At 25.2% G+C, this 25335-nt stretch overlaps 2 protein-coding genes across 5 annotated transcripts; one reads left to right on the forward strand and one right to left on the reverse strand.

Moving 5' to 3' along the window:
* Positions 1 to 3283: 3283 nt before the first annotated feature.
* On the forward strand, positions 3284 to 9604 carry LOC129610740 (mitochondrial Rho GTPase). Of its 4 annotated transcripts, none has more exons than XM_055523412.1 (8): positions 3284 to 3645; positions 3776 to 3981; positions 4065 to 4273; positions 4342 to 4494; positions 4788 to 5211; positions 5272 to 6049; positions 7318 to 7356; positions 8623 to 9602. In XM_055523412.1, exons 2-8 carry the CDS (start codon positions 3789 to 3791, stop codon positions 8759 to 8761), a joined length of 1935 nt encoding a protein of 644 aa, XP_055379387.1. In that variant the 5' UTR covers positions 3284 to 3645; positions 3776 to 3788; the 3' UTR covers positions 8762 to 9602. The 4 variants fall into 4 exon arrangements, with proteins under 4 accessions (XP_055379387.1, XP_055379386.1, XP_055379388.1 ...); XM_055523411.1 differs by having other exon boundaries at positions 7318 to 7380; positions 8623 to 9601; XM_055523413.1 differs by lacking the exon at positions 7318 to 7356 and having other exon boundaries at positions 8623 to 9603.
* Positions 9605 to 10836: 1232 nt separating this feature from the next.
* LOC129610928 (xanthine dehydrogenase-like) lies at positions 10837 to 22471 on the reverse strand. Its single transcript, XM_055523758.1, has 7 exons — positions 22350 to 22471; positions 22063 to 22235; positions 14224 to 14976; positions 13926 to 14159; positions 11740 to 13839; positions 11201 to 11678; positions 10837 to 11140 (listed from the first exon to the last, which is right to left on the reverse strand). Exons 1-7 carry the CDS (start codon positions 22396 to 22398, stop codon positions 10962 to 10964), a joined length of 3966 nt encoding a protein of 1321 aa, XP_055379733.1. The 5' UTR covers positions 22399 to 22471; the 3' UTR covers positions 10837 to 10961.
* Positions 22472 to 25335: the final 2864 nt, after the last annotated feature.

Here is a 25335-nt window from a genome sequence, read left to right on the forward strand (position 1 = left end):
CCCTTTTATTACAAACAATACGAAATCTTTTAAAAACATGCGTATTAACATTTTTTTGTAATTAAAATAAGTATTTAGCACTTACTTGTATAAATTGTGATGCTACAGAGTTGATACTACATTTTATTCGGCTTATTCCATTCCAGAAATTATATTAGCCTAGGACACCTGATATATAATAGATCCACCTTTCGATATATTCTATTATTCTGGGGATATTGTAGGGTAAATGTTATCTGAAAGCATTAAACATAAATATATTTATTAATTATATATAAATATGTATATTTTCAGTATTTATGCTAAAACAATACCTAATGTTCAAAATATTCAAAAAACGGTCTAATTTAAACGCGGCGTTGCTAATAATTAAATGATGCGTTATGTATATTAATGTAGACATACATTTTTGGAAGATTTTCATTTCTATATTAGTATAGAAACTTTTATAGGACCTAAAAACGGTTATTTCATTAAAAAAATTCAATTGTTCCTTTATTTTTTTTATGAAAAATTAATGTAAACAGAAATACATACATAAGTACATTATATTATAAATACAACCGAACACTACAAAATCAATTCATAAATATTTATGAAAAAAAAAAATTTTCCGATAATAATGAAAGTGAAACTTTTTTCGATTATTGAAAAAAAAAATGTTTTTTTCTTAAATTTTAATTTTATTCAAAAATATTTTTTTTAATTTATACATACATCTACATAGCTATGCATAAATACCGTAGCAATCTAATTTTAAAGTTACAAAAAAAAAAAATTATTTGAGCGCAAAGCATGTGATTACATAACGTTCTTCATCTGTATAAATATATCAAAAATCATAAAGCTATACATATATACATACGTGCTGTAAAATGCTCTCATAGGTCCGCGTTTATGTATATTTACATATTTATTAATTTTTATTCATTTATAATATATGAATTTACGATTGACAGCAGGCTTATTAAAAAAAAAAAAAATTATACAAAATAGACTGTTCATATCTTTGTTATTTGAACATACATACATAATTATATATTATTAGCAGTAGACATAGGTATTTTGGTTAACATTATTATGAATTGGAATAGGTACTACATGCATCTTACCTTAAAATAACTATGTTTGTCTATCTACTTATTTATAGTAAAATTTATTTTAGTGCACAATTATCCTGATAGATCAAAGTTCTTTTAATAACTAAATGTAATAAGGTACATTGAAGTGCTAAAAATATTCATCAAATATATCTATTGATAATTTTTCGATTATTCATTGCATATTTATTGATTATACATAAAAACATATGTATTTTGTGGCTTCATTATATATGTATACGCATTAACTTCATTTTCATTCCCAGGTTGCCTTAGGTTTCTTAAGGTTTAAATCTTACCTAAAATAATAAAAATTATTTTAAAATTGCAAAACTTTTTTTAAGATATTAATTTAAATAAATTGTATTTACTTACTTACTGTATCTTAGGTAAGTTTTACATTTAATCCTCCTAGGATTTTTATATTTGTATGTTCTCATAACTTTCTTTTTCTTAACCTATTTGATGACTTTTAAGTTAACCGCCGCTTTAATCCATGCCATATACGAGTATACCTAGAAATTTATGTTTATCGCAAAATTCAATCAATAAATTCAAAACTTGAAAACTTCTATTTTTCCTTGCCCGTTTCACTTTAGTCAAATGATTTTTTAATCTTGTTGTTACTTCTTTCTTTATTTGGGATATTGAAAATTTATAGCAATGATTACTTTTCATTTACATAAGTAGTTACATATCTAGTTATGCTCCCGCATCTCCCGTTCATATTGAATTTGTTCCTAGAGTAGCTCCTCCTAATTTGTTCCTAATAAGCTCCTCAGTATTGGTAATTACTGTTATTCTTAGTGTACTAACAAGACCAGCAGCACCTAAAATGCTAATAAATTATAAATTTTTGATAAATAATTCAACAATATTTTCGTCATTGTCTATTATAATTTAAATTCACAATAAATAAGTTAATCATGTATATTAAAAGAAAAATTAAGTTTTGCGTAAAAATTATGTACTCAAAACGTCAGATAGGGATTGATTCAAAGTAGAAAATTAAGTTACAATAATTTCTGTTGCAAATAAATATTTATTTTCCTTGGTATAGGATCTATATCTACCAACCTATTATTATTTTTGCGAAATCTATATAATTTTGCATAGACTTTGCATGTAAATAATTTCTTTTATTGATTGATAAAATTGATTTTTTAATTTCAAATTTGAATTCACCTAAATTTACTGGTTTTGATTAAATTGTAAAATTTGGTTTGATCTAACAATTTACTTGTCAGTTTAATACATGACATAACGGCACTTGTGTTGTTTGTACATATCATATCTGTTGCATGTAGCTATGCGGTATACATACTTAAATGCATACATAAATATGGTGTGTAGATTTCTCCTAAGATCTGTAGTCGTAACACGAGACTTAAAATGTTTTAAATTAATGTATATGTATAATTAGAAGGCACGTATGGTTTTGTTGTGAAATGTTTAGCAATATCTTTTTGATCAATCAATCCATCAGGTTGAGATTCTATATGCATGTTAAATTACAAAATCGCCTGCGTACACTGTTTTGTTATTATTTGAAGAATTCAAAATGTTTAATGGCAATATTTTATAATAGATGTTGGTCTATCTAAAACTAAACAATAATTCTTAATATTATGCGTGCGGTGAGACCAAGATAGTAAAACGGATCTAAAAATATCATGTCCAGTACTGGAAAATATAAAATTGGAGCATTTACCAACTTAAAATTTTAATTCTTTAATAACTCATTATAAGTTGACTTACCAAAAAAAATATAATTGTTCCTGTTTGTGGATTCTTTAATACATTCTCAACATAATTTAAATTCTTTTACAAACTTTTTATCAAAGAAAATTTTCTAAATTTTTACTTTTTTAATATTAACATAAGTATAACACAAAGCCAAAGCACACTAGTGTTACCGTTGACTGAAGGATAACCCTATTCTACGCAAAGCGACCAGGGTACAAGAATCAGATTAGCGGTATAAAATCGAAACAAACAAATTTTAAACAAATTTAGTACAGTTACTAACCAAAAATATTTTACCCTCCCGATCAATTCCAACGTTCCATTACAAAATAAATGAACCAGTAAACCGGTACAAGTGTTTTTAAATATTGATAACAGATAGCTCTGTACTTTTCAAAACATTGAAATGTCATACCGCTAGACAAACGTGTGACATATGACACTTGTGAATAAAAAAAAAATTAAATTTTATGTAATTTTGTGAAAAAAAAAGTGTGATTGCAAAATTTAATTCAAAATTTTAAAAAAATATAATTTTGCCAATAGTAGTTGGCAAAATTAACTGAAGAAGTCAAAAACTACTTAAAAATTTTATTTAATATTAGTTTCATTTAATTATACTGATTCCTAATAAACTGTAGAATCGGGCCTTTGGGGGTCCGATGAATGATGTGCAGCTATTAATACCCCTGCCGAGAATAGAAGCGCTTTATTTGTTATTATTAGTTTTACATTGAATTTTGTGAGGGTGAAAATATATTCTAATATAAAATTATTTTGTTGCAAAAAGTAATTGGAGGTAAGTTGCAAATATTTGCAGATATACATATGTGTATGTATGTTTGTGTATGTTTTGTACTTCGTTCTTGATTATAAAGAAAATTTCTGATTCATTATTATTTTTATAAAACTAATTTTATTAAATATAGAATAGTAAAAGAAATGGTTAGCTGGAATGCTAAGCGCAATGTACGAATTTTGTTAGTTGGAGACCGGGGAGTTGGTAAAACGTCATTGATTTTATCATTAGTAAGTGAAGAATTCCCGGAAGATGTTCCAAATCGGGCTGAGGAAATAACAATACCGGCAAATGTAACACCGGAACAAGTTCCAACAAATATCGTTGACTCATCAGGTATACAAATTTACAAATTTTTTTCATAATCATAAATTTACTTGTTCACATGACAAGAAATACATATTAATTGAAATTTTTAGCTGTTGAGCAAACTGAAGAGCAGCTATCAGAAGAAATTCAAAAATGTCATGTAGTTTGTATTGTTTATGCTGTGGACGATGATGAAACTTTAGAAAGGATAACATCACATTGGTTACCATTTATTAGAAGCAGTTGTGATGCAGACCAGCGTAAGCCCGTTGTTTTAGTTGGAAATAAAATCGACTTAGTGGAGTATTCAACTATTGATGTAAATAGCAATAACATTGTATTTAGAATAAATAAAATAATTTAAATATAAATTTAAAAATGTTGTAGAGCGTACTAACAATTATGGAAGATTTTCCTGAAGTGGAAAGTTGTGTAGAATGTTCGGCAAAAACCCTTCACAACATTTCAGAAATGTTTTATTACGCGCAAAAGGCAGTTCTCCATCCTACATCACCACTTTATATAATGGAAGAACAAGATGTGAGTATATTTGTAGTGTATATTGAAATTTTGACCAATAAGACATAATATTGAAATGTTAAGTTGGTTTCCAAGTAACCAGCCTTAGTAATTCATGTTTTGAACACATTATGTTACCGGGTGCAATTGAATTAGAAGTAATAATCAGGAAAAAATTATAAAATGGATTCTTTAAATTTAAATGAATTGATTAGCAATTCAAAATCAAAATATATTTTAATTCAAGTAAAAATACTATTTTAGTAATAGAATAGAAAAAATATGTTTTTAGTATAATATTTTATTTGTTTTAGTTAACACCAATGTGTAAAAAGGCTCTTGTCCGAATATTTCGTATTTGTGACATTGATGGCGATAATTTGCTAAATGATTATGAATTAAATCTTTTCCAACGTCGTTGCTTCAATACACCATTACAACCACAAATTTTAGATGAAGTAAAAGCTGTTATAATGAAAAATATTCCAGATGGAATATACAACGATTCAGTTACTTTAAAAGGATTTCTGTTTTTACATTGTTTATTTATACAAAGGGGCCGTAATGAAACAACATGGGCTGTTTTGAGGCGATTCGGTTACACTGAAACACTTGATATGTGCAAGGAATATTTACAACCACCACTTAAAATTCCTCCAGGTAGCAGTACGGAATTATCACATCGCGGTCAACAATTTTTAGTAGCACTTTTTGAAAGATATGACAGAGATGGAGATGGTATGTTTTAAAATCTTACTTTTCTATAATAGAAACAAATTACTATTTAAAATATTTTAGGCGCATTATCACATGAAGAACATAAAATATTATTTAGTACTTGTCCATCAGCACCATGGTCATATTCAACTGATATTAGAAAATCATGTCCCGTAAATGATCGTGGTTTAGTTACACTTCATGGTTGGATGTGTAGATGGACCTTAATGACATTAATTGATGTACCGAAAACGTTAGAGTATTTAGGTTATTTAGGCTATAATGTTCACGAAAATGAAACACAATTATCAGCAATACATGTAACTCGAGAACGTCGTATAGATTTAGCTAAAAGACAAAGTAGCCGTTCGGTATATATGTGTCATGTAATTGGTCCAAAAGGAGCTGGTAAAACTGGTTTATGCCGTGGTCTATTAGTTGATGATATGAAAAGTCTGATTAATAAAGAATTTCGTTCTAATATAATTTATTGTGTGAATACCGTTCAAGTATATGGGCAAGAAAAGCATTTAATATTAAGAGATATTGACGTTAAACAAGCATTAGATCCTTTACAACCACAAGAAATCAATTGTGATGTTGCATGCTTAGTTTATGATGCATCCAATCCACAGTCATTTGAATATATCGCTAGAATTTATATAAAATATTATGCGGAAAGTAAAATACCCGTTATAATGGTTGGAACAAAAGGCGATTTAGACGAAGTAAGACAAGATTATTTATTACAACCAAATGAGTTTTGCGATAAATATAAATTATTGCCACCACATATGTTTAGTTTAAAATCAAATAAAAAGGAATTGTACACAAAATTAGCAACAATGGCCGCGTTTCCGTAAGTATTTTAGTTTTTTCTTCTTTTTTTTTTTTCTTAATCAAAACATTTAAATATTTTAAAGGAGGGCTTTGTTTTTTTTTTAGGTAAAAAGCATTAAGTTACTATTAGAATTTCATTTTAAAATTTAAATTGAAAAATAAAAAAAAATTAATTTATTTATATCTTAATTTTTTTCCAAAACTTTAAAAGCTTCTAAAGAATATCTGATAAAAATAATGCTTACTTAAGTTGAGTTATACTGCAATAATGTCATAAATAAAAAATACAGCGATTTTAAGTGCTTGCTTAAGATTGCCAATTCAAAATGTTTATGTACTTTTCTAGAGAATTATAATACTTTATTGGTAAATATTAAAAAATGCTATATTCATTTATTTTAAATCATATTCCACTGATAAATTATATTTAGTTTCCAAATTATGCTTTCTCAATTAAAAATAAACTAACATTATTCAAGATTGAAATTTACAGCGTTATTGTAATTTTTTTCTTAACAAAATGATAACTCGTATATAATACAAGATTAAAACAATTTAGACAATATTCGTTGAAATGTATATAAGTATATAGCGTGTATATTGCATAATTACGTGTTTCGTTAGTTCTATTCAAACCCATTTATTTTCATACATAATAATTTCGATCATGTATGTCTTAAGCATGTACATATATCATAGCGATATCAAATCAAAATGAAGTTCACAAATTAGTTAATTTATAAGTGTTATGTTCATAGCTCTATTTGTTCCCTTTTGGATACCGCTCGCGCTTAAAAATTTGATCATTTAAAAACCTACATACTATTGTAATGTTTTAATATAAAAACAACTTTTTTGGGATGGAAATTTATTATTCATATCCATTTTGTAGATGTTTCTACTTCATTATTTACATTCGGCATTTGGTTATGCTTTCAATGATTTTAAAAAATTTTTCAAATTTAACTTTCTGCAGAATTTATTTTTTTAGTTTTTATTAACAAATTTAAAAACAAAATCAATAATAATTAATATTTCAAAATATTTAACTCACATCTTTTTACTTTTTTTTATATTTTTTTTTTTTATTTATTTTTTTTAAATTTGAACTTTGGATGCGGTCGATATTTTCTAAAATATAAATTATAAACAAACAAAAAAATAAAATAAATAAACTACTGTATTTTTTCCTTGGTTGGTTGTTGATCCTGGGTTTGTATAACGTAAACCGAAAACCGAATTAAAAAAAATATCTACATTTCATAAAATAATACAAAATTATTGTAGTCGATTCCAAGCTGCTTGGATACTCTTCTATAAGCACAGGTTGGTACAGCTTTGGGAATCAACGTAAGTGTGATATTACCATAAACAATGAAATTAACGTCATATAAATTTTTTTTCTTTCTTTTATATTATTTGAAAATAAAATACAAAATGTGAAGCAAACTGCAGTGTAAAGTTATTATTAAATTGCTATTCTTCAATTTAATATTTAACTCATTTTGTAAATAACGCTATTATTTAATTATGATTTTAAAAAAATATACATATATTTTATGTTTAACTTTAATTTAAAAAAAAAAAATTGAAATTTTGTAAATACAACAAAAAGTAGAAAAGTCACCAATATCCGGGAATTCGTTTCGATGAAAGTGCCATAATGAAATTTAAGGGATTAAATTTTTTAATAATATAAAATGCCTAGTGCAATTAAAATTATTGCAACGTCTATCAATTTGTTAAGACGTTTCGTCTTTCATCGAAATAAATTCCCAATTACAAAATAATTTTTTTTAAAGAAAAATTCCTTATTGTTTTTAATTTAATTAATCAAACTTAAATTAAATGTTTGAATTGACTTTGTTTGAAATAGTTTTTCTATTTGTTGACTAATTGAATTATTTATTACCTAAAATTAATCAGAATTATTGAATTCCAATCAAATTGCTTACGAGTAATGAATTAATAAAAAATAATTTGGATAATTTTTAATTAAAATGACTAAAATATAGGGTGTTTTATAATTTTTAATTCCTAATTTGAATGAACTTTGCCAAATTTTTGTTGTGAATTTTATAATTGAATAGTTTCAATTGTTTCCTGATCAAAAAATCAGGAATTTTTTAATGTATTGTTTTTTTTTTCATGAATAAAATTACTGTATAGTTTGTTTTTAATTGATTTTAAAAGTTTTATAAGATTGATTCTTGATTGAAAATTATTGTATTTAGTGATATCACATTATTTTACCATTTAAAAACAAATGAAACATTTTTGATTTTTTATTTTATAATTTAATTTCATTAAAAATTTCCATTTAATTATTTCTTTTAATAAATATTCACTGTATGAGCATGTTCAGCAATGGATCTTATTCTTCATTGATTTATAATCTGTTCAAAATTCTTTCCTTTAATTTTTATTAGTAAATCACATTTAGTAAATCATATCTTTTTCTAATTGATTTGGTGCTAAAGCATTTTAATTCTTCTTAAATGCATGCATTTAATAGTTTTCAATAAAAAACAAAAAATATTCTGATTTTCCATCATTTTTTAATCTTATATTTTTTTTAATAAATTTTTTTAGGCATTTACGTCAATTCGGATTAATGACTGAAGATCCTCAAATATGGTGGAAAGCTGGTCTTGGGATAGCTGCTGCAACAGTAATTGGTTTCTTTGTAATGAAAGCTTTTCAATCACCAGTGACACATTCACGTTATTAATTTTTTAATCAATAATAATAATTGAAATTAAAATATTATGATATTATCATATTAATTAAATAAACGGATATTTAAATATACAAAATACAAAAAAATAAAAAAAGAAATTAAATTAATTAAAGGAAATATAAACGAAAAATACATACAATATTATAAAATTATAATATTCTTAATAGAAACAAAATAACAGAAAATTGTCACAAACATATGATGACTGCGGAAATTAATTTTAAAATATAAAAGAGCTTAAAGAAAGTGTTACTTAATATACAATATTTTTATTTAAAATAAAGAAAATTTGTTTGTTTTTAATAACATATTTCTTTATTTTTAATCTACTTATTGTTTTAAATTTTTAACTTAAAAATATTACAACTACCCATACTTTTAAAGTATTATAAAATTGTTGTGTTCAATTTAACATTTATTTTTTCTTTTTAATAATTTTTGATATTTATAAAATTTATTTAATATCTTAAAAACAAAACGAAAAACAATTTAATATTGTTTTTATTTTTCGTATGTTTATTCCGATATAATTTCCTGCCACGAAATAAATTCTTTTATTTTTATTATTATATTTTGAATAATTTTGATTTTGAATATTTTTGATATTAAATATTTTCACAATGGATGAAGGGGTCACATTTATAATAAAAAATATAAAAAAAAAATATTCTTTAAAAATAGTTTAGCAAGTAGAAAATAAAATAATAGATGAAAAAAATAAAAAAATAGAAAATTTCAAATATATTTTAATATTTGACAAAACAAATTATTTTATATACATACGATTAAAATAACTTTTTTGTTTTTATTTTTTGAAAAAATAATTAATAAACAATATAAAACTATTTTAATATTGTAGTATTACAAACTATCTAAGAAAATGAAAATACTTTCTAAAGTATTTGTACTTTAAAATTTATTATTAAAAACATTAATTTTTATTAAGTTGTAAATAATAAATATTTAGTCACTCTTAGCTATAAATTCTTATACATTTTATGTATTAATTCAATCGAAGTTGATGGTTTAGAAATTGTTTTATTTTTTTAAATTTCCTTTTATATTCTGACAACAAAACCATTATCAAATTGATATAATTTTTATTTCGAATATTTGTCAAATTTATTCAAAAAAACAGTTAAAAATAATAAAATTAAAATTAAGCAATAATAAAAAATAATACAATTTGCTTTCTTCGCTATACAAGAATATTTACATACTTAATTATATTCAAATGAAATAATAAAATTTAATTTAAAAAATAATATCATAATAGTAAAATACAATTGTTATTTCTAATAAAAAAAAAAATCTGCTTCCATTAATATTTATGAAAAAAAAAATAAATCATAGCGAATCAAAAAATTAAATAGAATAATACTAAATGAAAAAAAAAAATGTTACGGCAAACAATAAATTTTCAAAATTCTATATTTTTATCATATTTTTAAATTATTAATTAAATTTAAAATAAAATTAAAATTGTAATTTCTCCTAAATAGTTTTAGTACGCAAATTAAAATTTATTTTCTATTTCATTCAATTAGGTTTTGTTTTTTTTTTTTTATTTTTTTTTTTTATATATGGCTGAGAATTCATGAATGTATTTTAAGGAAAATATTAAAAATTTTTGCAAATAGAAACTAAAGCAAATGGCATATATTTATAATCAATATAATTTTCTTAAAATGAAGAAAATTTGTAATAATTTTAAGAAAGTTTGTAAATATATAATCACTTAAAAATAATAAATTTATTTAGATCATTCAATATTTCTAAAATTTTTTGTTTCTTTTTTTGTGGAATATAAATTCTTAATTTTTAATAGCTTAAATTTAGAATTATCTAAAATTAATTCATTTACTATATGTGTTTTATAAAAGAACTCATTTTATGATAAATTATTAATTATTAAAAAAGATTTTTTTGAATACTTTATTGCAAGGTATATCAAGGGCATAACATTTACGTATTTTAGTAATATAATTTATTTAGCTTAGCAAGTTGCAAAACAAAATAATAACAATTTTACAAAATAAAATCCTAAATTATTAGATGACTTAATATTCATAATAACAAAATACATAATATTATAACAAGTAAAGTCTTAGAAAATTGAATAATATTATTAGTTAAATTTTAAAATTAATTGATTTTATAATACACATTTAAAATGATTTACTTTAATTACTTATAATTTGAACATATCTACGGTTGTTCCAGAAAATAATGCCGAATCTTCTGTTGTAAATGGTGCACCCATATGAAACCAATTTTCTTCAATCCCAGCATTTTTTCGTGCTGAATCAAGGGCCATTCTCAAAGCGAATAGTATTGAAACAGATAAACAAATAGCAGGTTCTCCAGTAGCTATCGCAATAATAAATTTATTAAAATACTTTTCAAAATTTTAATAAATAAAATTTTTACCTTTAGATCTTAAAACACCATTATTATTTTGACTATTCTTTAAGAAATTTATTCGAAAATCAATTGGTATATCTTTACATTGCGGTACTTTATAAGTCCAAGTTCGATTTGTAACTAATTGACCAGTTTGACTGTTATAAATTAACTTCTCGGTTGTAAAATAACCAAGTCCCTGTATAAAAGCCCCTTCAACCTGTCCAATATCTATTAATGGACTCATACTTTCGCCTGTATCTTCTAAAATATCAACGCGTCTAACCATGTGATTTCCAGTTATAACATCTAATTCAATTTCTGTGCATGCTAATCCCGGTATTTGATAACTTTTTAATTCTTGCATAGTAGCTTGATCACTTTCTATTAATTTAATGCTTAGTACATGTGCAGCTTTAACTATTTTTGACCAGCTTGCTCCGGGTAATGTAGCTCTTACTGGGACTAAGCGTTTTAAAAGATTTTCACAGGCTTTTTTTGTTGCCTAAAATTAAAAACTAAATTTTAATTTTGTTTTAAATGTAAAATAAGCTTGGCTTTCTTACAAAGCAAACCATTTCGGATGTAACACTTGCACCGGATACGATAGCATTTGCCCCTGTTATTGTATTACTAGGAAAAACTTTAACGTTTTCTAGTGGAATTTGAAAAATGTGTGCGGCAGTTTGTGCAACTTTTGTATTTACACCCTGTCCCATTTCAATGCCTCCATGTGTAATAGCAACAGTACCGTCATCCTCGTATATTACAACCGTAACCGGAAAGGAGAAGAAATATAAAATGTCATATTGCATCAAAGAAATAGCTATTCCCTTTTTAATCCATCGATTTGTTTCATTGAATTTTTTTAAAGCTTGTTTTCTTTGCCTGTATTCTGTGGATTGAATGAATTGAGGCAATAATTTTTTCATAGGGTTATCATTAGCTATATGTATCATTCGGACGTCAACTGGATCTATATTAGATACTCTAGATGCATGCTCCATAATATTTTCAATCATACATATTGCTTCTAATGATCCAGGCGCTCTCATCCAAGTGTTACTCGGTGCGTCAGTTGTTATTGGTACTCCAACAATTTTCCAATTGATTATACTGGCTGAATAACAATTTCTTGCTAATTTAGTTATAAATAAATTGACAGGGCTTTCATTTATTGTGCAACCGCAATCAGAGAAATATGACGATAGAAGATGTACAATTCTTCCACGTGAATCCACAGTGCCGTGATACGAATTATGAAGTCCATTTCTTTTACCTAAACAACTCATCATAGCTTCAATTGACATTATAAATCGAACAGGTCTATTAAGTAAATAGCATGCTAAGGCTGTTGCACAAGATATTTGAGCATTACGTGAAATTTTCCCCCCATACGCTCCACCCACACGTCTTACTTCAACTTGTATTGCATTCTGATGCAAATTTAACATTCTAGCTATTGTAACTTGTGTTCCTTCCATCCATTGTGTTGCTGAATATATTTGGAAACCTTCTTCAATTGGTATACATACCGTAGTTTGAGGCTCCATTGTATAATGATATTGGCCACTTAAATATAAATAACCTGAAAAATTATTTAATTCTAAATCAACATCATCAAATGATAAGTCCTCTAATTGAAGACCTATAGGTTCAACTTCATAATCTTTTGGATTTGATTTAATATTAGAAGATTCATAATTTTCATCTGATGCTTTATTTTCGCTTGGTTTTCCAGTCATATTAAACATTTCTTCAACACTTAATGGCGTATATTCTCTAGCTTTTTTACCTTCTAAATTTGCAAGCTCTGGATATAATTTAAATTTTTCTTTAATTGTGGGGGTAACTGGTTTTTTCGTAAGATGAGAATATAAAACTTTTACATATTTAGCTGCTGATTCAGCAATTTTTGTCGTTTCTGCAACAATCATACCGATAGGTTGATCATAATATTGTACTTCAGCATTTAATGGTAAAAATATTGGTTCATCAACAACAAAAAGAACAAAATAATCAGTATTGACAAAGGAATTTTTTCCTGGTATATCTTTAGCTGAATAGAAAGCAATAACACCAGGTATTTGTAAAGCATCTGTTGGATCAATTTGAGTTAAAATTGAATTGACATTTGTTGCAGTAACAAATGCAGCAAAAACTTCATTTGGATACCGTGGAATATCATTTGAATAGTGAGCTTCACCACTTGTTTGTGCAATTCCTTCAATTTTTGGGACAGCTTGTGTTAACGGATATTTTGTCGGTTTAGTTTGATATGATTGTGTACCATGTGATAACGGTCGTCTTAATATATCTCCAGCAGATCGATTTACAGAATTCACAATAGAACTTGGTGCAATTGATAATAAAAATTTATAAAATAAACCGCATGCAAGTAATTTTCGATATTCAGGTGAAGTATCTGGTAAATAATAATCTGTTTTTAATTCTGGATATAATGTGTCTGTAATTGCATCATTTTGAAATAAATTTCTTCCAATTAAATATTTTTCTGTTTCCGAAGCATGAACGAAATTTGATGAGATTCCACCGTAACAAATTCTTGCTGAATGAACAGTAGGATTTGCAGAACTTGTATTATCCACTTCAATTAAAAATCCAGCATTTACAATAGCTTTAGCATTTTGGGCTACAGGTAAAATCTAAAATATACAAGAATTGATTATTAGTAATTCAAAAATACTTAATATTGTGTTAATAATAGATACGAGTACCATATAGTACTTACTTTGTATGACTTGAAAAAGAATATATTTCTTGGATAAGGTTTCAATGTAATATGCTCTATTACTCGTTTGTGCATATCTAAATTTAAAAATTCTAAAGGACTAAGAGAAAATGTTGTACCATCGCCATTTATTATTGATAATTGAGCATTAGCAGTTTCCATTGTTAAGAAAATATCTGATGGAAAATCATTATATTGATATTTTGTCATTAAATTTCCAGCTAATGTTCCAACCTATAATTAATAAATATAATTGAATATATTGGTGATCAAATATCAAGTAATTATAATTACTTACATTCCTAACTTGTTTATGTGCAACTAAATCATAATGATTATAAATTTCTAAACAATATTCAAAACCTGGATGATTTGCTGCTTCTAAAAGTATATCCATAGTTTTACTTATACTAACATTTGCTCCAATCGTAATCATATTATCACTTATTGAATAAGAATGTAAATCTTGAATACCATTTATATCAAAAAAATGTTTAACATCAGTTGGTCTTCTATATACACCATGTGCTGTTCCACCAGCAATTAAAATATATTTTTCATCATTTGGAATTTTTTCAAATATTTGAAATAATTCATTTAAATTTGATGGAAAATACCAATAACCATCATTTATCAAATCAATATTTTTATTTCCAAAAATAATTTTACAATTTTTCCAACATTTTGAATTTTTATCACATTTTGATGAACAATTTTGTTTTGTGATATCTTCAATATCAATTAAATTTTCTTCATTTGTTATTGAATCAGATGCAAAACTTTTCATTGAATCTAATATTGATCTATAACCGGTACATCGGCATACATTACCACCAAATGAATTTTCAATTTCTTCAGATGTTAAATGTGAACCATTTGATTTCATTAAACCGTACATATTCATAACGAAACCAGGTGAACAATAACCACATTGTGATCCATTTAATTGTGCTAATCTTGCTTGTATTGGATGATAACCAATATGACGATTACCAATTCCTTGTATAGTTGTTACATTCATATTATGAAGGGTATTTGCAAGTACAAGACACTATAAATAAAATTTTGATTTTTTGAATTTTAAAATTTAATAAAAAGAGAAGAATTTTTTATGTCAAAATTTCGACAATTGATAAAAAATACGAATAGCTATAGCTACAAAATACAATAAACATTTTCAATAAATTTTTTTATACGGCCCATAAATATGCAAAATTTATCAATTGTAATCTAAAGTGTGTTATACAGAAGAAGCAATATTTTGTAATCAATGTGTAGTTTTTATACCCGCACGAACGTATGTTCGAAGGGTATACTAAATTTGCTTTACCATTTGTAACGCTAAGAAATAACTATCTTAGATATAGACTCAAGTGTATGTTTTTGATCAGCGTCGAATCCTGAGTTGATTTAGCTTTGTCTGTCCGTCTGTCCGTCCCAGCGATATCTCAAAAACTAATTGAGTTAACTTCACCAAATTTTTGCAAATGATTTATTGTAAGTGCCAGAACCCTATTTAAATTGGGCATGATCGGGGTACCGGTTCGGGTAGCTGCCATACAACTTCAAAATTTATTCAGCTATATCTCAGAAACGGTGACCAGACACCTCATCATACGGGACATTTCATCATTGTAACATTTCATCATTATAGCAATTCATCATTGCACATTTCATCATTATAGCAATTCATCATTATTGTATTTCATCACCATAACATTTTATCACTGAAGATGGTCGCCCACAACCAAAAAAGAAGAAGTATAGGGAATTAAATGATAAGATAATTGCAGCTGTACAGGGGTATTACAATGAAGAGGATAAAATGAAGTACTTGAGAAAATTAACTAATTTGCAGTAGCAGACCATAAACTCAAAACTTAATCTAGTCAGTCATGTTATATTTTATTATTAACCCTTTTTTACAGGAGTCTATGCACCTGGCGAGTCAGAAAGTTGGAAATATTTTCAAGAAGTGATTTGATACATTTTTGTGTGTTTCGACATTAAATTTGTTTCGTGTGTAATGTCTTTGTGTTTTACTGTAATGAATTCTGTTGTGGGATAATAAATATATGAAATAAAGTCAAGAAAAAACAAAAAACAAAATTGCCTTTACGTGGTAAAAAGGATAAGTAACCAAAATTAGTGAAACCAATATGTCCTTTAATTTAATTACCTGTACAAATTTACTTTACATCCTAATCCTCTTAAATTTTTGTTTCATTAGTTGCACTATGCAACAAAACTGCAAACTGCTTCAACATGTTGCCAAAATTGCTCAGTATGTTAATTACTTAATTACACCTACATGTACTTATGTTTGCAAAATGCACTTTATGCAATGATGAAATGTTATGGTGATGAAATACAATAATGATGAATTGCTATAATGATGAAATGTGCAATGATGAATTGCTATAATGATGAAATGTTACAATGATGAAATGTTACAATGATGAAATGTCTCGTATGATGAGATGTCAGGGAACCCTCAGAAACTATAAAAGCTGTGGCATTGAAATTTCACACAAGTGAATATATTAGTAGGGCCGATGTGCTTAATAAAATTCGTTAAAATTTCTTGACTCTTTCTGGTAGCTGCCATACAACTTCAATAGTAGGTTGGCACACATAGTATTTTGAAAAAATACAGTACTGAAATTTTGCATAAATTAATATGGTAATACGGCAACTTAAAGTCATAGTCTGTCCCATAGTCAGTTATGGCATATTTATTCGCATGCAGGATAACAAATTCGTACGGGTATCACAGAGTTGGCAGAGTTTTTTTCTTATAATTAATAATTATATAATAATAATAATAATAATAAAGTGTTCATTCAAAAATCTGTCCCAAATTCATTTCACTTTTAAAGCTCTACATTTAATATAGAAATTTCAAGCATTCATGCTAGTTCAAAATTTATAAAATTTCTATGTTAAGAAAATTTTAAAAAACTATTGCAATTAAAAATATTCAAAAATTCCTTATACAAGCCGTAACTACATATGTACACTCATATGTATGTATGAATATGTATAACACATAAAATCCAAAATGGTCACATTAATAATACTATGTAATAAACATTATTGAAGAGCTTATAATAAAAATAATGTTAATTTTTTTTTTTATAACTAAAATCTAAGCAATTTGTATAAACGTGATCTAAATATCCAAGATTGACAATGTTATAAATTTAAGTGTTATACATATAAAGTATAATACATATAATTAAAATTTCAAAAAAAATATCTTCAATTTTCTTGGTTAACAATTTTTAGACTGCTAACTATAGATAATTAATTTTTCAACTTTAAATTCATAGTTTAGTTTTACTCAAAATATGAATTGTTTTTTTTTTGAATGTAAATAAGTAGAATGTAATTAAAGTAAATAATAGGCAATTAACATGTTGAATAATAATTACATATGTACATAAATTTAAACAGAAGTATGACTTGCCGACTTATACGATATAAAAATATTTATAAAGAAAAAACGAAAAACAGAAAAAACTTGTATTGGAAAATATAAAAATCCTGTTTTTGTTTTTCTTTTCTTTCCTCTCTTAATTCACTTTTAAGTGACAAATTCACTTTTAAGTCACAAATCAAAAATTACGTACATATTTTATGTTTTTAACAAGTGCATAAATATAGTTAATCTAGTTAGGCGTTTTTGTTTTTTAGTAAAATTTTTACAATGTTGTAGAAATCTTAAAATAATGTGGAAGCAATTATGTACATAAAAGCAAAATATGTGATATAGAAATGCATACATACAGTGTATTTTATGTATACGCGTATAATGTGTAAAATTTGCACATTAGAAAATGTGATATTTGAAAAAAAAATTAATAAATGCATGTTTCCGTAGCAAGGGTATACTTACTAGTAATTAGAATACAAGTTCTGTAAGAAATTTTAAAATCATGTAAAAGTAGGCTATTCAAAATTTGATGTTTTTATAACAAAATCAATTTTTTTTGAGGCATTAACAAAAAAAAATTTTTTTTTTAATAAGAATTGCTATACCAATTTTAAACTCAACCCTAAGAAGCTATTATAATATTGATTTATGAATTTAATTTTGAACAAATTAAGAAATATGAAAAAAAATTAATCATTTCCGATCATATTCCGATGCTAAGAGAATGGGAAACAAGAAATGAAGAAATCCATGGGAAAACTGAATTTTTCTAAATTTGTTAAAATTTCCTTAGTCATTGGGAAAGCATGTTACATACAAAATACGGTCTAATCTAAAATAATATCTTAATTTCATGGATTTTACTAGCTATTTCAAACAATCTGCATTTGAAGCTTTTTAAAACGGAAACTATTACAAAAAACAATTTTAGGTAAGTAAAAGTTTTATAAAATTTTCTTAATAAATTTGTACTTTTTCTTGGAAAACCTTATTCGTTTGGATATTAAATTTTAATTCTCTTTAATATTTACCGTAAATTATTATTTAATCACTCTGTAATAATTTTAATTTTTCTATTACTATATTATACACTGCTACATAATGTACTTTTTACATTAAATATGAAATTAAAAAATTTATCTTATCAAATTTTTTAATTAAAAAATAATTAGTTTGTAATAGCTACTTTTTTATAATTAGGCTTTTCATATAATTTTTTAATGATTTTTTATTATAGAAAATAATTAATAGAACTGGTTATAAAACTGGTGCCCTGGTAAATTTTTCTTATGTGCTTGCATACAAATTATAGCGCGTTTAAGGAATTTTAAAAAAATTGTAAAAATTATACTTGAATTCTTTAAAAAATAACAGAAATTTTAATTAAAAACAAAATTGACATCATTTCTAAAATTAGAAAACCTAACAAATATACCATAGAATTGCGAGGTAAAATTATCAATTTATTTTATTCAAAAATTATTTTTTTAATTCTGTCTTTCGTTCATAATTGCTTCACCTTTTGCAATGCAATTATAATATTAAATCCTTGTTTAATTTTCTGGTTCTATATTCTACCATTGCCACATCTATTCTGAAATCTGTTATATACACATACATGTGTACATGTAAATGTGTATGGTGAAACATTTAAATTGAGGAAATTTTATTAAAATTCCTTTAGTTGTTGTAATAAATTATTAAATTATTACACAATTATTATTTTAATATCATTTTATAATAGCTACTATTGATAACTTTAAAAATCACCATGTTTTTTTTTTTTAATTTTAATTTTTATATTAATTAAATATTATTAAAACCAGTCCATTTAAATTTTTAAATTTAATTAATAACAAAACTTTCTTTCAATTCCATTTGTACAACCAAACAAAAATTGTATAGGAAACTCCTCTAACATTTGCACTAATAATAAGTTTTTTCTTCATCACAGAGAATACAATTGATGCTGTTAATTTATTACTTGTTTTCTTGATTCATTTATATGCAGCGATCATTTTGTGATATGAATTTTCTATGATTCGAATTTAAATAAAACAAAAAACTGGAATATATTTTTCAAATGAATAACTATACATAAAGAGAAAATCAACCACTTTTTTCTTGTACAAATTGCATGAATTTTCATTTTATAACAATTATCCTTTAAAGAAATTCATATTGTATAGCAGTCTATAACAAATTAGTATTATATCACATATTACATTAAGTACACATGATATAATGTGGTATGGATAAGGTGGTTAACCTCTTTTTGTTTTCAAAACAGGATTATTTTTCTAAATTTCCAATTGATTGTATAAGTTAAAATACTGTTATTATACCTCTTTCTGAAAGTATGTTATATAGATCACACATATTAACATGAAGATAATATAGTGTTTATTGTACATTGAACTTAGTTCTGAAACAATTGCGGAAGGCTGGCCCCGCCTTGGTACCCATATACTCAGATAAAAATCAAAAACAAATGATTCCACTTCTATTTTTAAAAATCTCTTCCACAGTTTCATTAACATTTAAAATATTTACTCTTTTTTCGTAAACCTCATCTTCAGGGTCAACTTTTTTTATATTTTTATTATTTATGATTTGCATAATTATCATTATTTAACGTATCCTTACACATATATACAAAATTTTATGCATGTTACGTAAGAGCATCGTCTGTATATCAGTTTGATTCCAGCATAATATAACTCTCATTTTACTAAAAATCAAGTTTTTGTTGATTAAATTATAAATTTACACATAAATTCAGACATGTATACATTTATGTACATATACCCACGAGTAAAATTTTTTATGCAATTTATCGTACAACATCCTAAAACAGAACGAAATTAATAACAAAAACATTCAGTATATTAAGAAAACCGCATCTGATCTGTTCTTTTTTCATTTCTCTTTTAGCGAATATTTTCTTTAAAAAAAGAAATTAAAATACGAGATTGGTATCAAAAAAATCTTACATCCAAAAAAATTATTTTAGAAATTCTCCACAATAACAGAATTAAAGTTGCCAAATTTTGCATTTCCTAATATTGGTTATTTCATATTAAAATAAAGTTGGGTCAAACGAATGGTTTGCACTTTTCCCTTCAACAAGTGAAAATTCTGCTTTTAAATACAGTCTATGTATACCTATCACACTAAAATTATTTTCATTCATATACAAAACTATTTCTAGGATTGCATATATTTAGGATGATGCATACATGCAGTCTTTGAAATAAAGCAAAAATTAATATAAAGAGGGGTTAATATAATGCTCGATTTTAAGGGTTAATTGTGCGAGTTAAGAAAAATAATTATATTTTTGAATGTTATGGAATTTACCGTTAGCTCTTTGTGTTTATAGAAATTTGAAAAAGCTTGCGGTTTCGGAGATATAGGGTGTCAAAAATTCAAATTTTACAAATTTCAAGGGGCGATAACTTGAGAGGGGGTGGAGTTGGAAAAAAAATTTTCTCTAACGAAATGAACTATTTGTCAATGTCTAAAAGCCCCTAAAATTTCAAGCTTCTACAGGCTGGAGTCTAGAAGAAAAACGACATCAAAAATTTGGAAAAACAGGAGTTTAGATAACGGTAAATTTAAACGGCCATTTTGTTTTTCTAAAGTTTTTCTAAAGTTTGCTTATGGTTTCATTGCAACAAACAGTTAAAAAAGGCAATTTTTAAGGTTTTGGTGGATATAACTTCTAGAGGGGGGGAGATAGGTAAAAATTTTGTTCTACGGAAATAAGTTTCTAGTGAAGATCTATGTACATACAAAATTTCAGCTTTCTATCTTCAAGGGTGTAGAAGTTTTGTAAACAGACACACGGACAGACGGACGGACGGACGGACGGACAGAGTGAAACTAATAAGCACTTTTTTTCAAAAAATTTTTGGAAAAGTGCTAACAAAAACAATTTGGCTAAAGTATAACAAAAAAAAATCTTCTTGGATATTATGCGATTCTCTTATTCTCAAAGATATACGAAGAGATTACAATTTTAAATTCCTTTTGCTGTTGCCTATATGCAAATTGCAATGCATAATACACAATTATTATTAAAACCATACAAATCAATTGTCATTGTAAGCCTCAATAAAACTACACCTATTATTTTTCATACAAAAAAAGCCATTCAAATGTAAGAATTAAAAAAAAAACAAAAGAATGCATAATATCTACAACACTCGTTTCGATTAACTTGTTTTCTTTTACAAAATTTAATTTGTTCACCTCTTTTAATGTTCATTCAACTTAGTTCTGAAGCAATTAGGAAAAGCCTGTCCGGTATTTGTACCTATATATTCTTTAACATTCGAAATGGTAAGTTAAGACAAGATTTACGAAGACCAGATTTTATTTGCACCAATACTTTACATATTTTTCGTAAATTGTAAAAAAAATTTAATTAATTATTGTGTCACTAATTTTCTTAAATAATCAACAACAAAATTTTTAATACAAAGTTAATATCCGTGATATTGAGAAATTAAGTCCTTAAAAATATTTTCAATTTCAAATTATTTGAATCATAGCACTGCGTTCAAAAATTTCTCTAACATTTTATGACCAGCTTTTATGTCACTTTATCCAAAAATATGTACGAGTACTTATAAATTTTCACAAGAAATCACAAATAAAATTTTTTCCGAAAAATTTTTTAATTTTTAAGAAACCTACCGAATTTGCAGCATATTCAATTGGTCTTCCCGAATTTGTATCATTTCCTTTAATAACAACAGTACATGAACCGCAACCACCTTCAAGACACATAAATTTTGTACCTAATAATCCAGCACGTTCTCTTATAAATTCCAATAGTGTCATATCTTTTGTAACTGTTCTATAATCATCTATACAAACACATATTTTACAATCAATAAAATTGACATTGAATAAATCAAGTCTTAAATCAAGTCTTGATTATTTGAATTGTATAAAAAATTAAGAAAAAATGGAAAACTTACAAGCATAATGCTCGCCATCTATTGTCAACGATATTAGGTATTCTGACATAATTTATTTTTTTATTAAATAAGCGAAAAATTTAAAAAATTATTTTTAATTTTCAAAAATATTTATTTTTTTTTTTTAAGATAAATCACTTTTTATTATAAATATTCCACCGATTTTTTTTTCTTTGCTCTTATTTCAAAGACGGTTACTGATCAAATGATCATAAATTAAATTTACTCAAGTTATAATCCTTGTTATTTTTCTTTAATGGTAGTACCTACCTACTACAAGTATAATGTGTAGCTTTTAAGAGTTGATCGGTCGTCTGGAATGGAATGCGAAATTTTATTTTCATTATTTTTGGTTTTTTTTTTCTTAAGGAAAAAAGAGAGAGAAAATTTCTATAATAATATAATTATTATAATATTAAATAAACTGGTTTAAATATACATACATGTATGACTATAATGTAGATGACTTTTGTCGCAAAACGGAAAGGTTGAACAGATTGAAAGAAAACTTAATATTCCGGTACACTCTTATACATACTCGTATAAACTGATATATGTATGTATATATTAAAATATAAATCAAATGATATTTAATATAATTCAAAATTAAATTAAAAGAATCTTTATATGAATGAAAAATTTTAAGAAGAAACTGTTATACAGTTAACTGTTATACAGTTAAATTAAAGACTACGTGCACATTTATTAATTACGAGTACGTGTATACTTTAAAGCATTATTGTTAGATACTATCAGTTGTGAGAAATAGTTTGAAATTTCGTATGACTATTTGTCAGTTTGATCTTGTTTTTTTGACAAAAACCTTATGGATATCGATATAAGTAGCCAATATTGTTAATTACTTAATTTGGCAATTTACATACATATACAAAACTGAGGATGCAGACATTGAGATAAGAAATTAATGGTCAGCGCAAAAATCAGGGCTTATTAACTATTTAAAATTCTATAGTTTCTAATTCTAATATTAATTTTAATTTAGCCTCTTATATAAAATAAATAATTTATGAATAATTCATTATAAGCAAACAATTTACCTACTTACTTATTTCTGAAAAAGTAATATAACAAGTGAAAAAAATTATGTAATTAATCAATATTTCGAATTATATTGTACAAGTTTTTTTATAGCATAAATTTTGTTATTCATAAATGAAAAAAGTAAAAAAAAAATCTTATATATTCTGTACCTTAATTTATTCCGATGAAATTTAAGCGTACACTACCCTATGTATATGCCAATTACAATGATTAGATCTTTCAATATTAATATTGACAAATTGAAATTAACAAATTTTTCTCTCTTTCATTAAAAAAAAATAATGACTTTTCTAATATTTCTAAAATTTTTTGTATATACGCATGAATATCACTTTTTTAATTGATTGGTACACTTATGTATGTACTTAACACTTTTCACTATTTTACATATATTTAAACAAGATGGTTTTGTTTTAATAACTATTGAGTTTTTAATTAAAAATTGAAATAATTGTGTATATCATAAAATTCAAAACGTTTTATTGTCGGTCGAGCAGATTTTACGATGTCGACATTTTGACTTAAAAATGCTGCTTTATACATTATAATTAGGTCTATTTTAAAGATGTATTTAATGTAATTAAGATTTTCTATACAGGTAAGTAATAAATCTGCTTATATTTTCTTAATATTCATATTTAATAAGGGCTTCCTCATTATTCCAGGTGAGAAAACAGTTTCTAGTATGAACGGATGTGTGTGTTTGTGCGATATGACCACCTAATTAACATTTGCAATTTTATGAGTCATGATAATTTTTGCCTGTAAATAATTTATTTTGTTAAGGTATAAGTAGGTATTTAAAACAAAACTGGCATCTTCTATGTCAATGGTACAGCAGGTATATGTATAACACAATTTCAATTAAAAAAACGGTTCTTATATACAAAAATGCCGTAATAATTTTTGGTTTTATTATAATTTATTTTTTAACTTAATTATTTTGAAGAAAATAATTTCTAATATAAATTAAACGTGCTATGAAATTATTCAAATAATTCTAAAAATTTAAAAAAAAATTTAGTCGTTTCCACTTAAATAAATTATAGAGAGTACAAACGATATGCAAAAGAAGAAAATAACTTTGTACTTTTATCTCACTGATACTCAAGAATCTTTCAATCAAATCAAATCAAATAGGACCTTAAATAATAGCGTTTAGTGGAATACGCCACGTTCTGTTGAAATGAAAAATAAGTTTTAAGAACTTAAATTTAATCTGATTTTAAAATAAATAATATACGAAATATCCAATTATTTTTTAAACAGAAATATACTTTTAAATATAGGTTAAATTTTAAAATTAAATTTATTTTTATTACATACTCATAAATTTATCATATTATTCATGTTGGTAAATTTATTATGTATGCCTACATATCGCACGTTAACGAGAACAATGACATAAGCCTAAATGCAGAGTTGTAAACTTACTTTTATTATACTATTATATTATTAATATACAAAGCTTTTCTGTAGCAAAATAATATACAGAAAATTTGTTCATATACTTGTGGAATAGTTCTATATACCAACGGTTTTTAGACTTCGATAGTAATTTATACTCACCTATAAATACTACAAATCCCGAAAGTCGAAATTATATTTTTGAGGTGTGCCGATATTCTTTCCAATGTGCGATATATGAAATGTATACAGTTATGTATATATATCGCACATACATGTCGACTTATTCTGTTTTTATTTCGAATTTACATTTACAAAAACGGAGATATAAAATACGAAAAAGAATGGAAAAACAAAAGAAGCAATGCAATAAAAATAATTCAGGTGGAAATCAGAATTTCATTGACCTTTACACTACATATGGGATAATCAAAATTTTGCAATTTATTTTTTAACTAAAATTTTTTAATCATTGGCAACACTATATTTTTTTTTTTTACTACTTATAGTTAAGTTC

Source organism: Condylostylus longicornis, unplaced genomic scaffold (genome assembly GCF_029603195.1).
Source record: "Condylostylus longicornis isolate FDR11 unplaced genomic scaffold, ASM2960319v2 ptg000048l, whole genome shotgun sequence".
Taxonomy (NCBI): Eukaryota; Metazoa; Arthropoda; class Insecta; order Diptera; family Dolichopodidae; genus Condylostylus; species Condylostylus longicornis.

Bases quoted from the DNA above. Each gene is read 5' to 3' on its own strand.
- LOC129610740 (XM_055523411.1), top strand. From the start codon at position 3,789: ATGGTTAGCTGGAATGCTAAGCGCAATGTACGAATTTTGTTAGTTGGA. The intron at 4,274-4,341 runs GTAAATAGCAAT...AAAATGTTGTAG, and splicing joins TGGAGTATTCAACTATTGAT to AGCGTACTAACAATTATGGA. The intron at 4,495-4,787 runs GTGAGTATATTT...TATTTGTTTTAG, and splicing joins ATATAATGGAAGAACAAGAT to TTAACACCAATGTGTAAAAA.
- LOC129610928 (XM_055523758.1), bottom strand. From the start codon at position 22,398: ATGTCAGAATACCTAATATCGTTGACAATAGATGGCGAGCATTATGCT. The intron at 14,160-14,223 runs GTAAGTAATTAT...TATTAATTATAG, and splicing joins CACATAAACAAGTTAGGAAT to GTTGGAACATTAGCTGGAAA. The intron at 11,141-11,200 runs GTAAAAATTTTA...TTATTGCGATAG, and splicing joins TGGTGTTTTAAGATCTAAAG to CTACTGGAGAACCTGCTATT.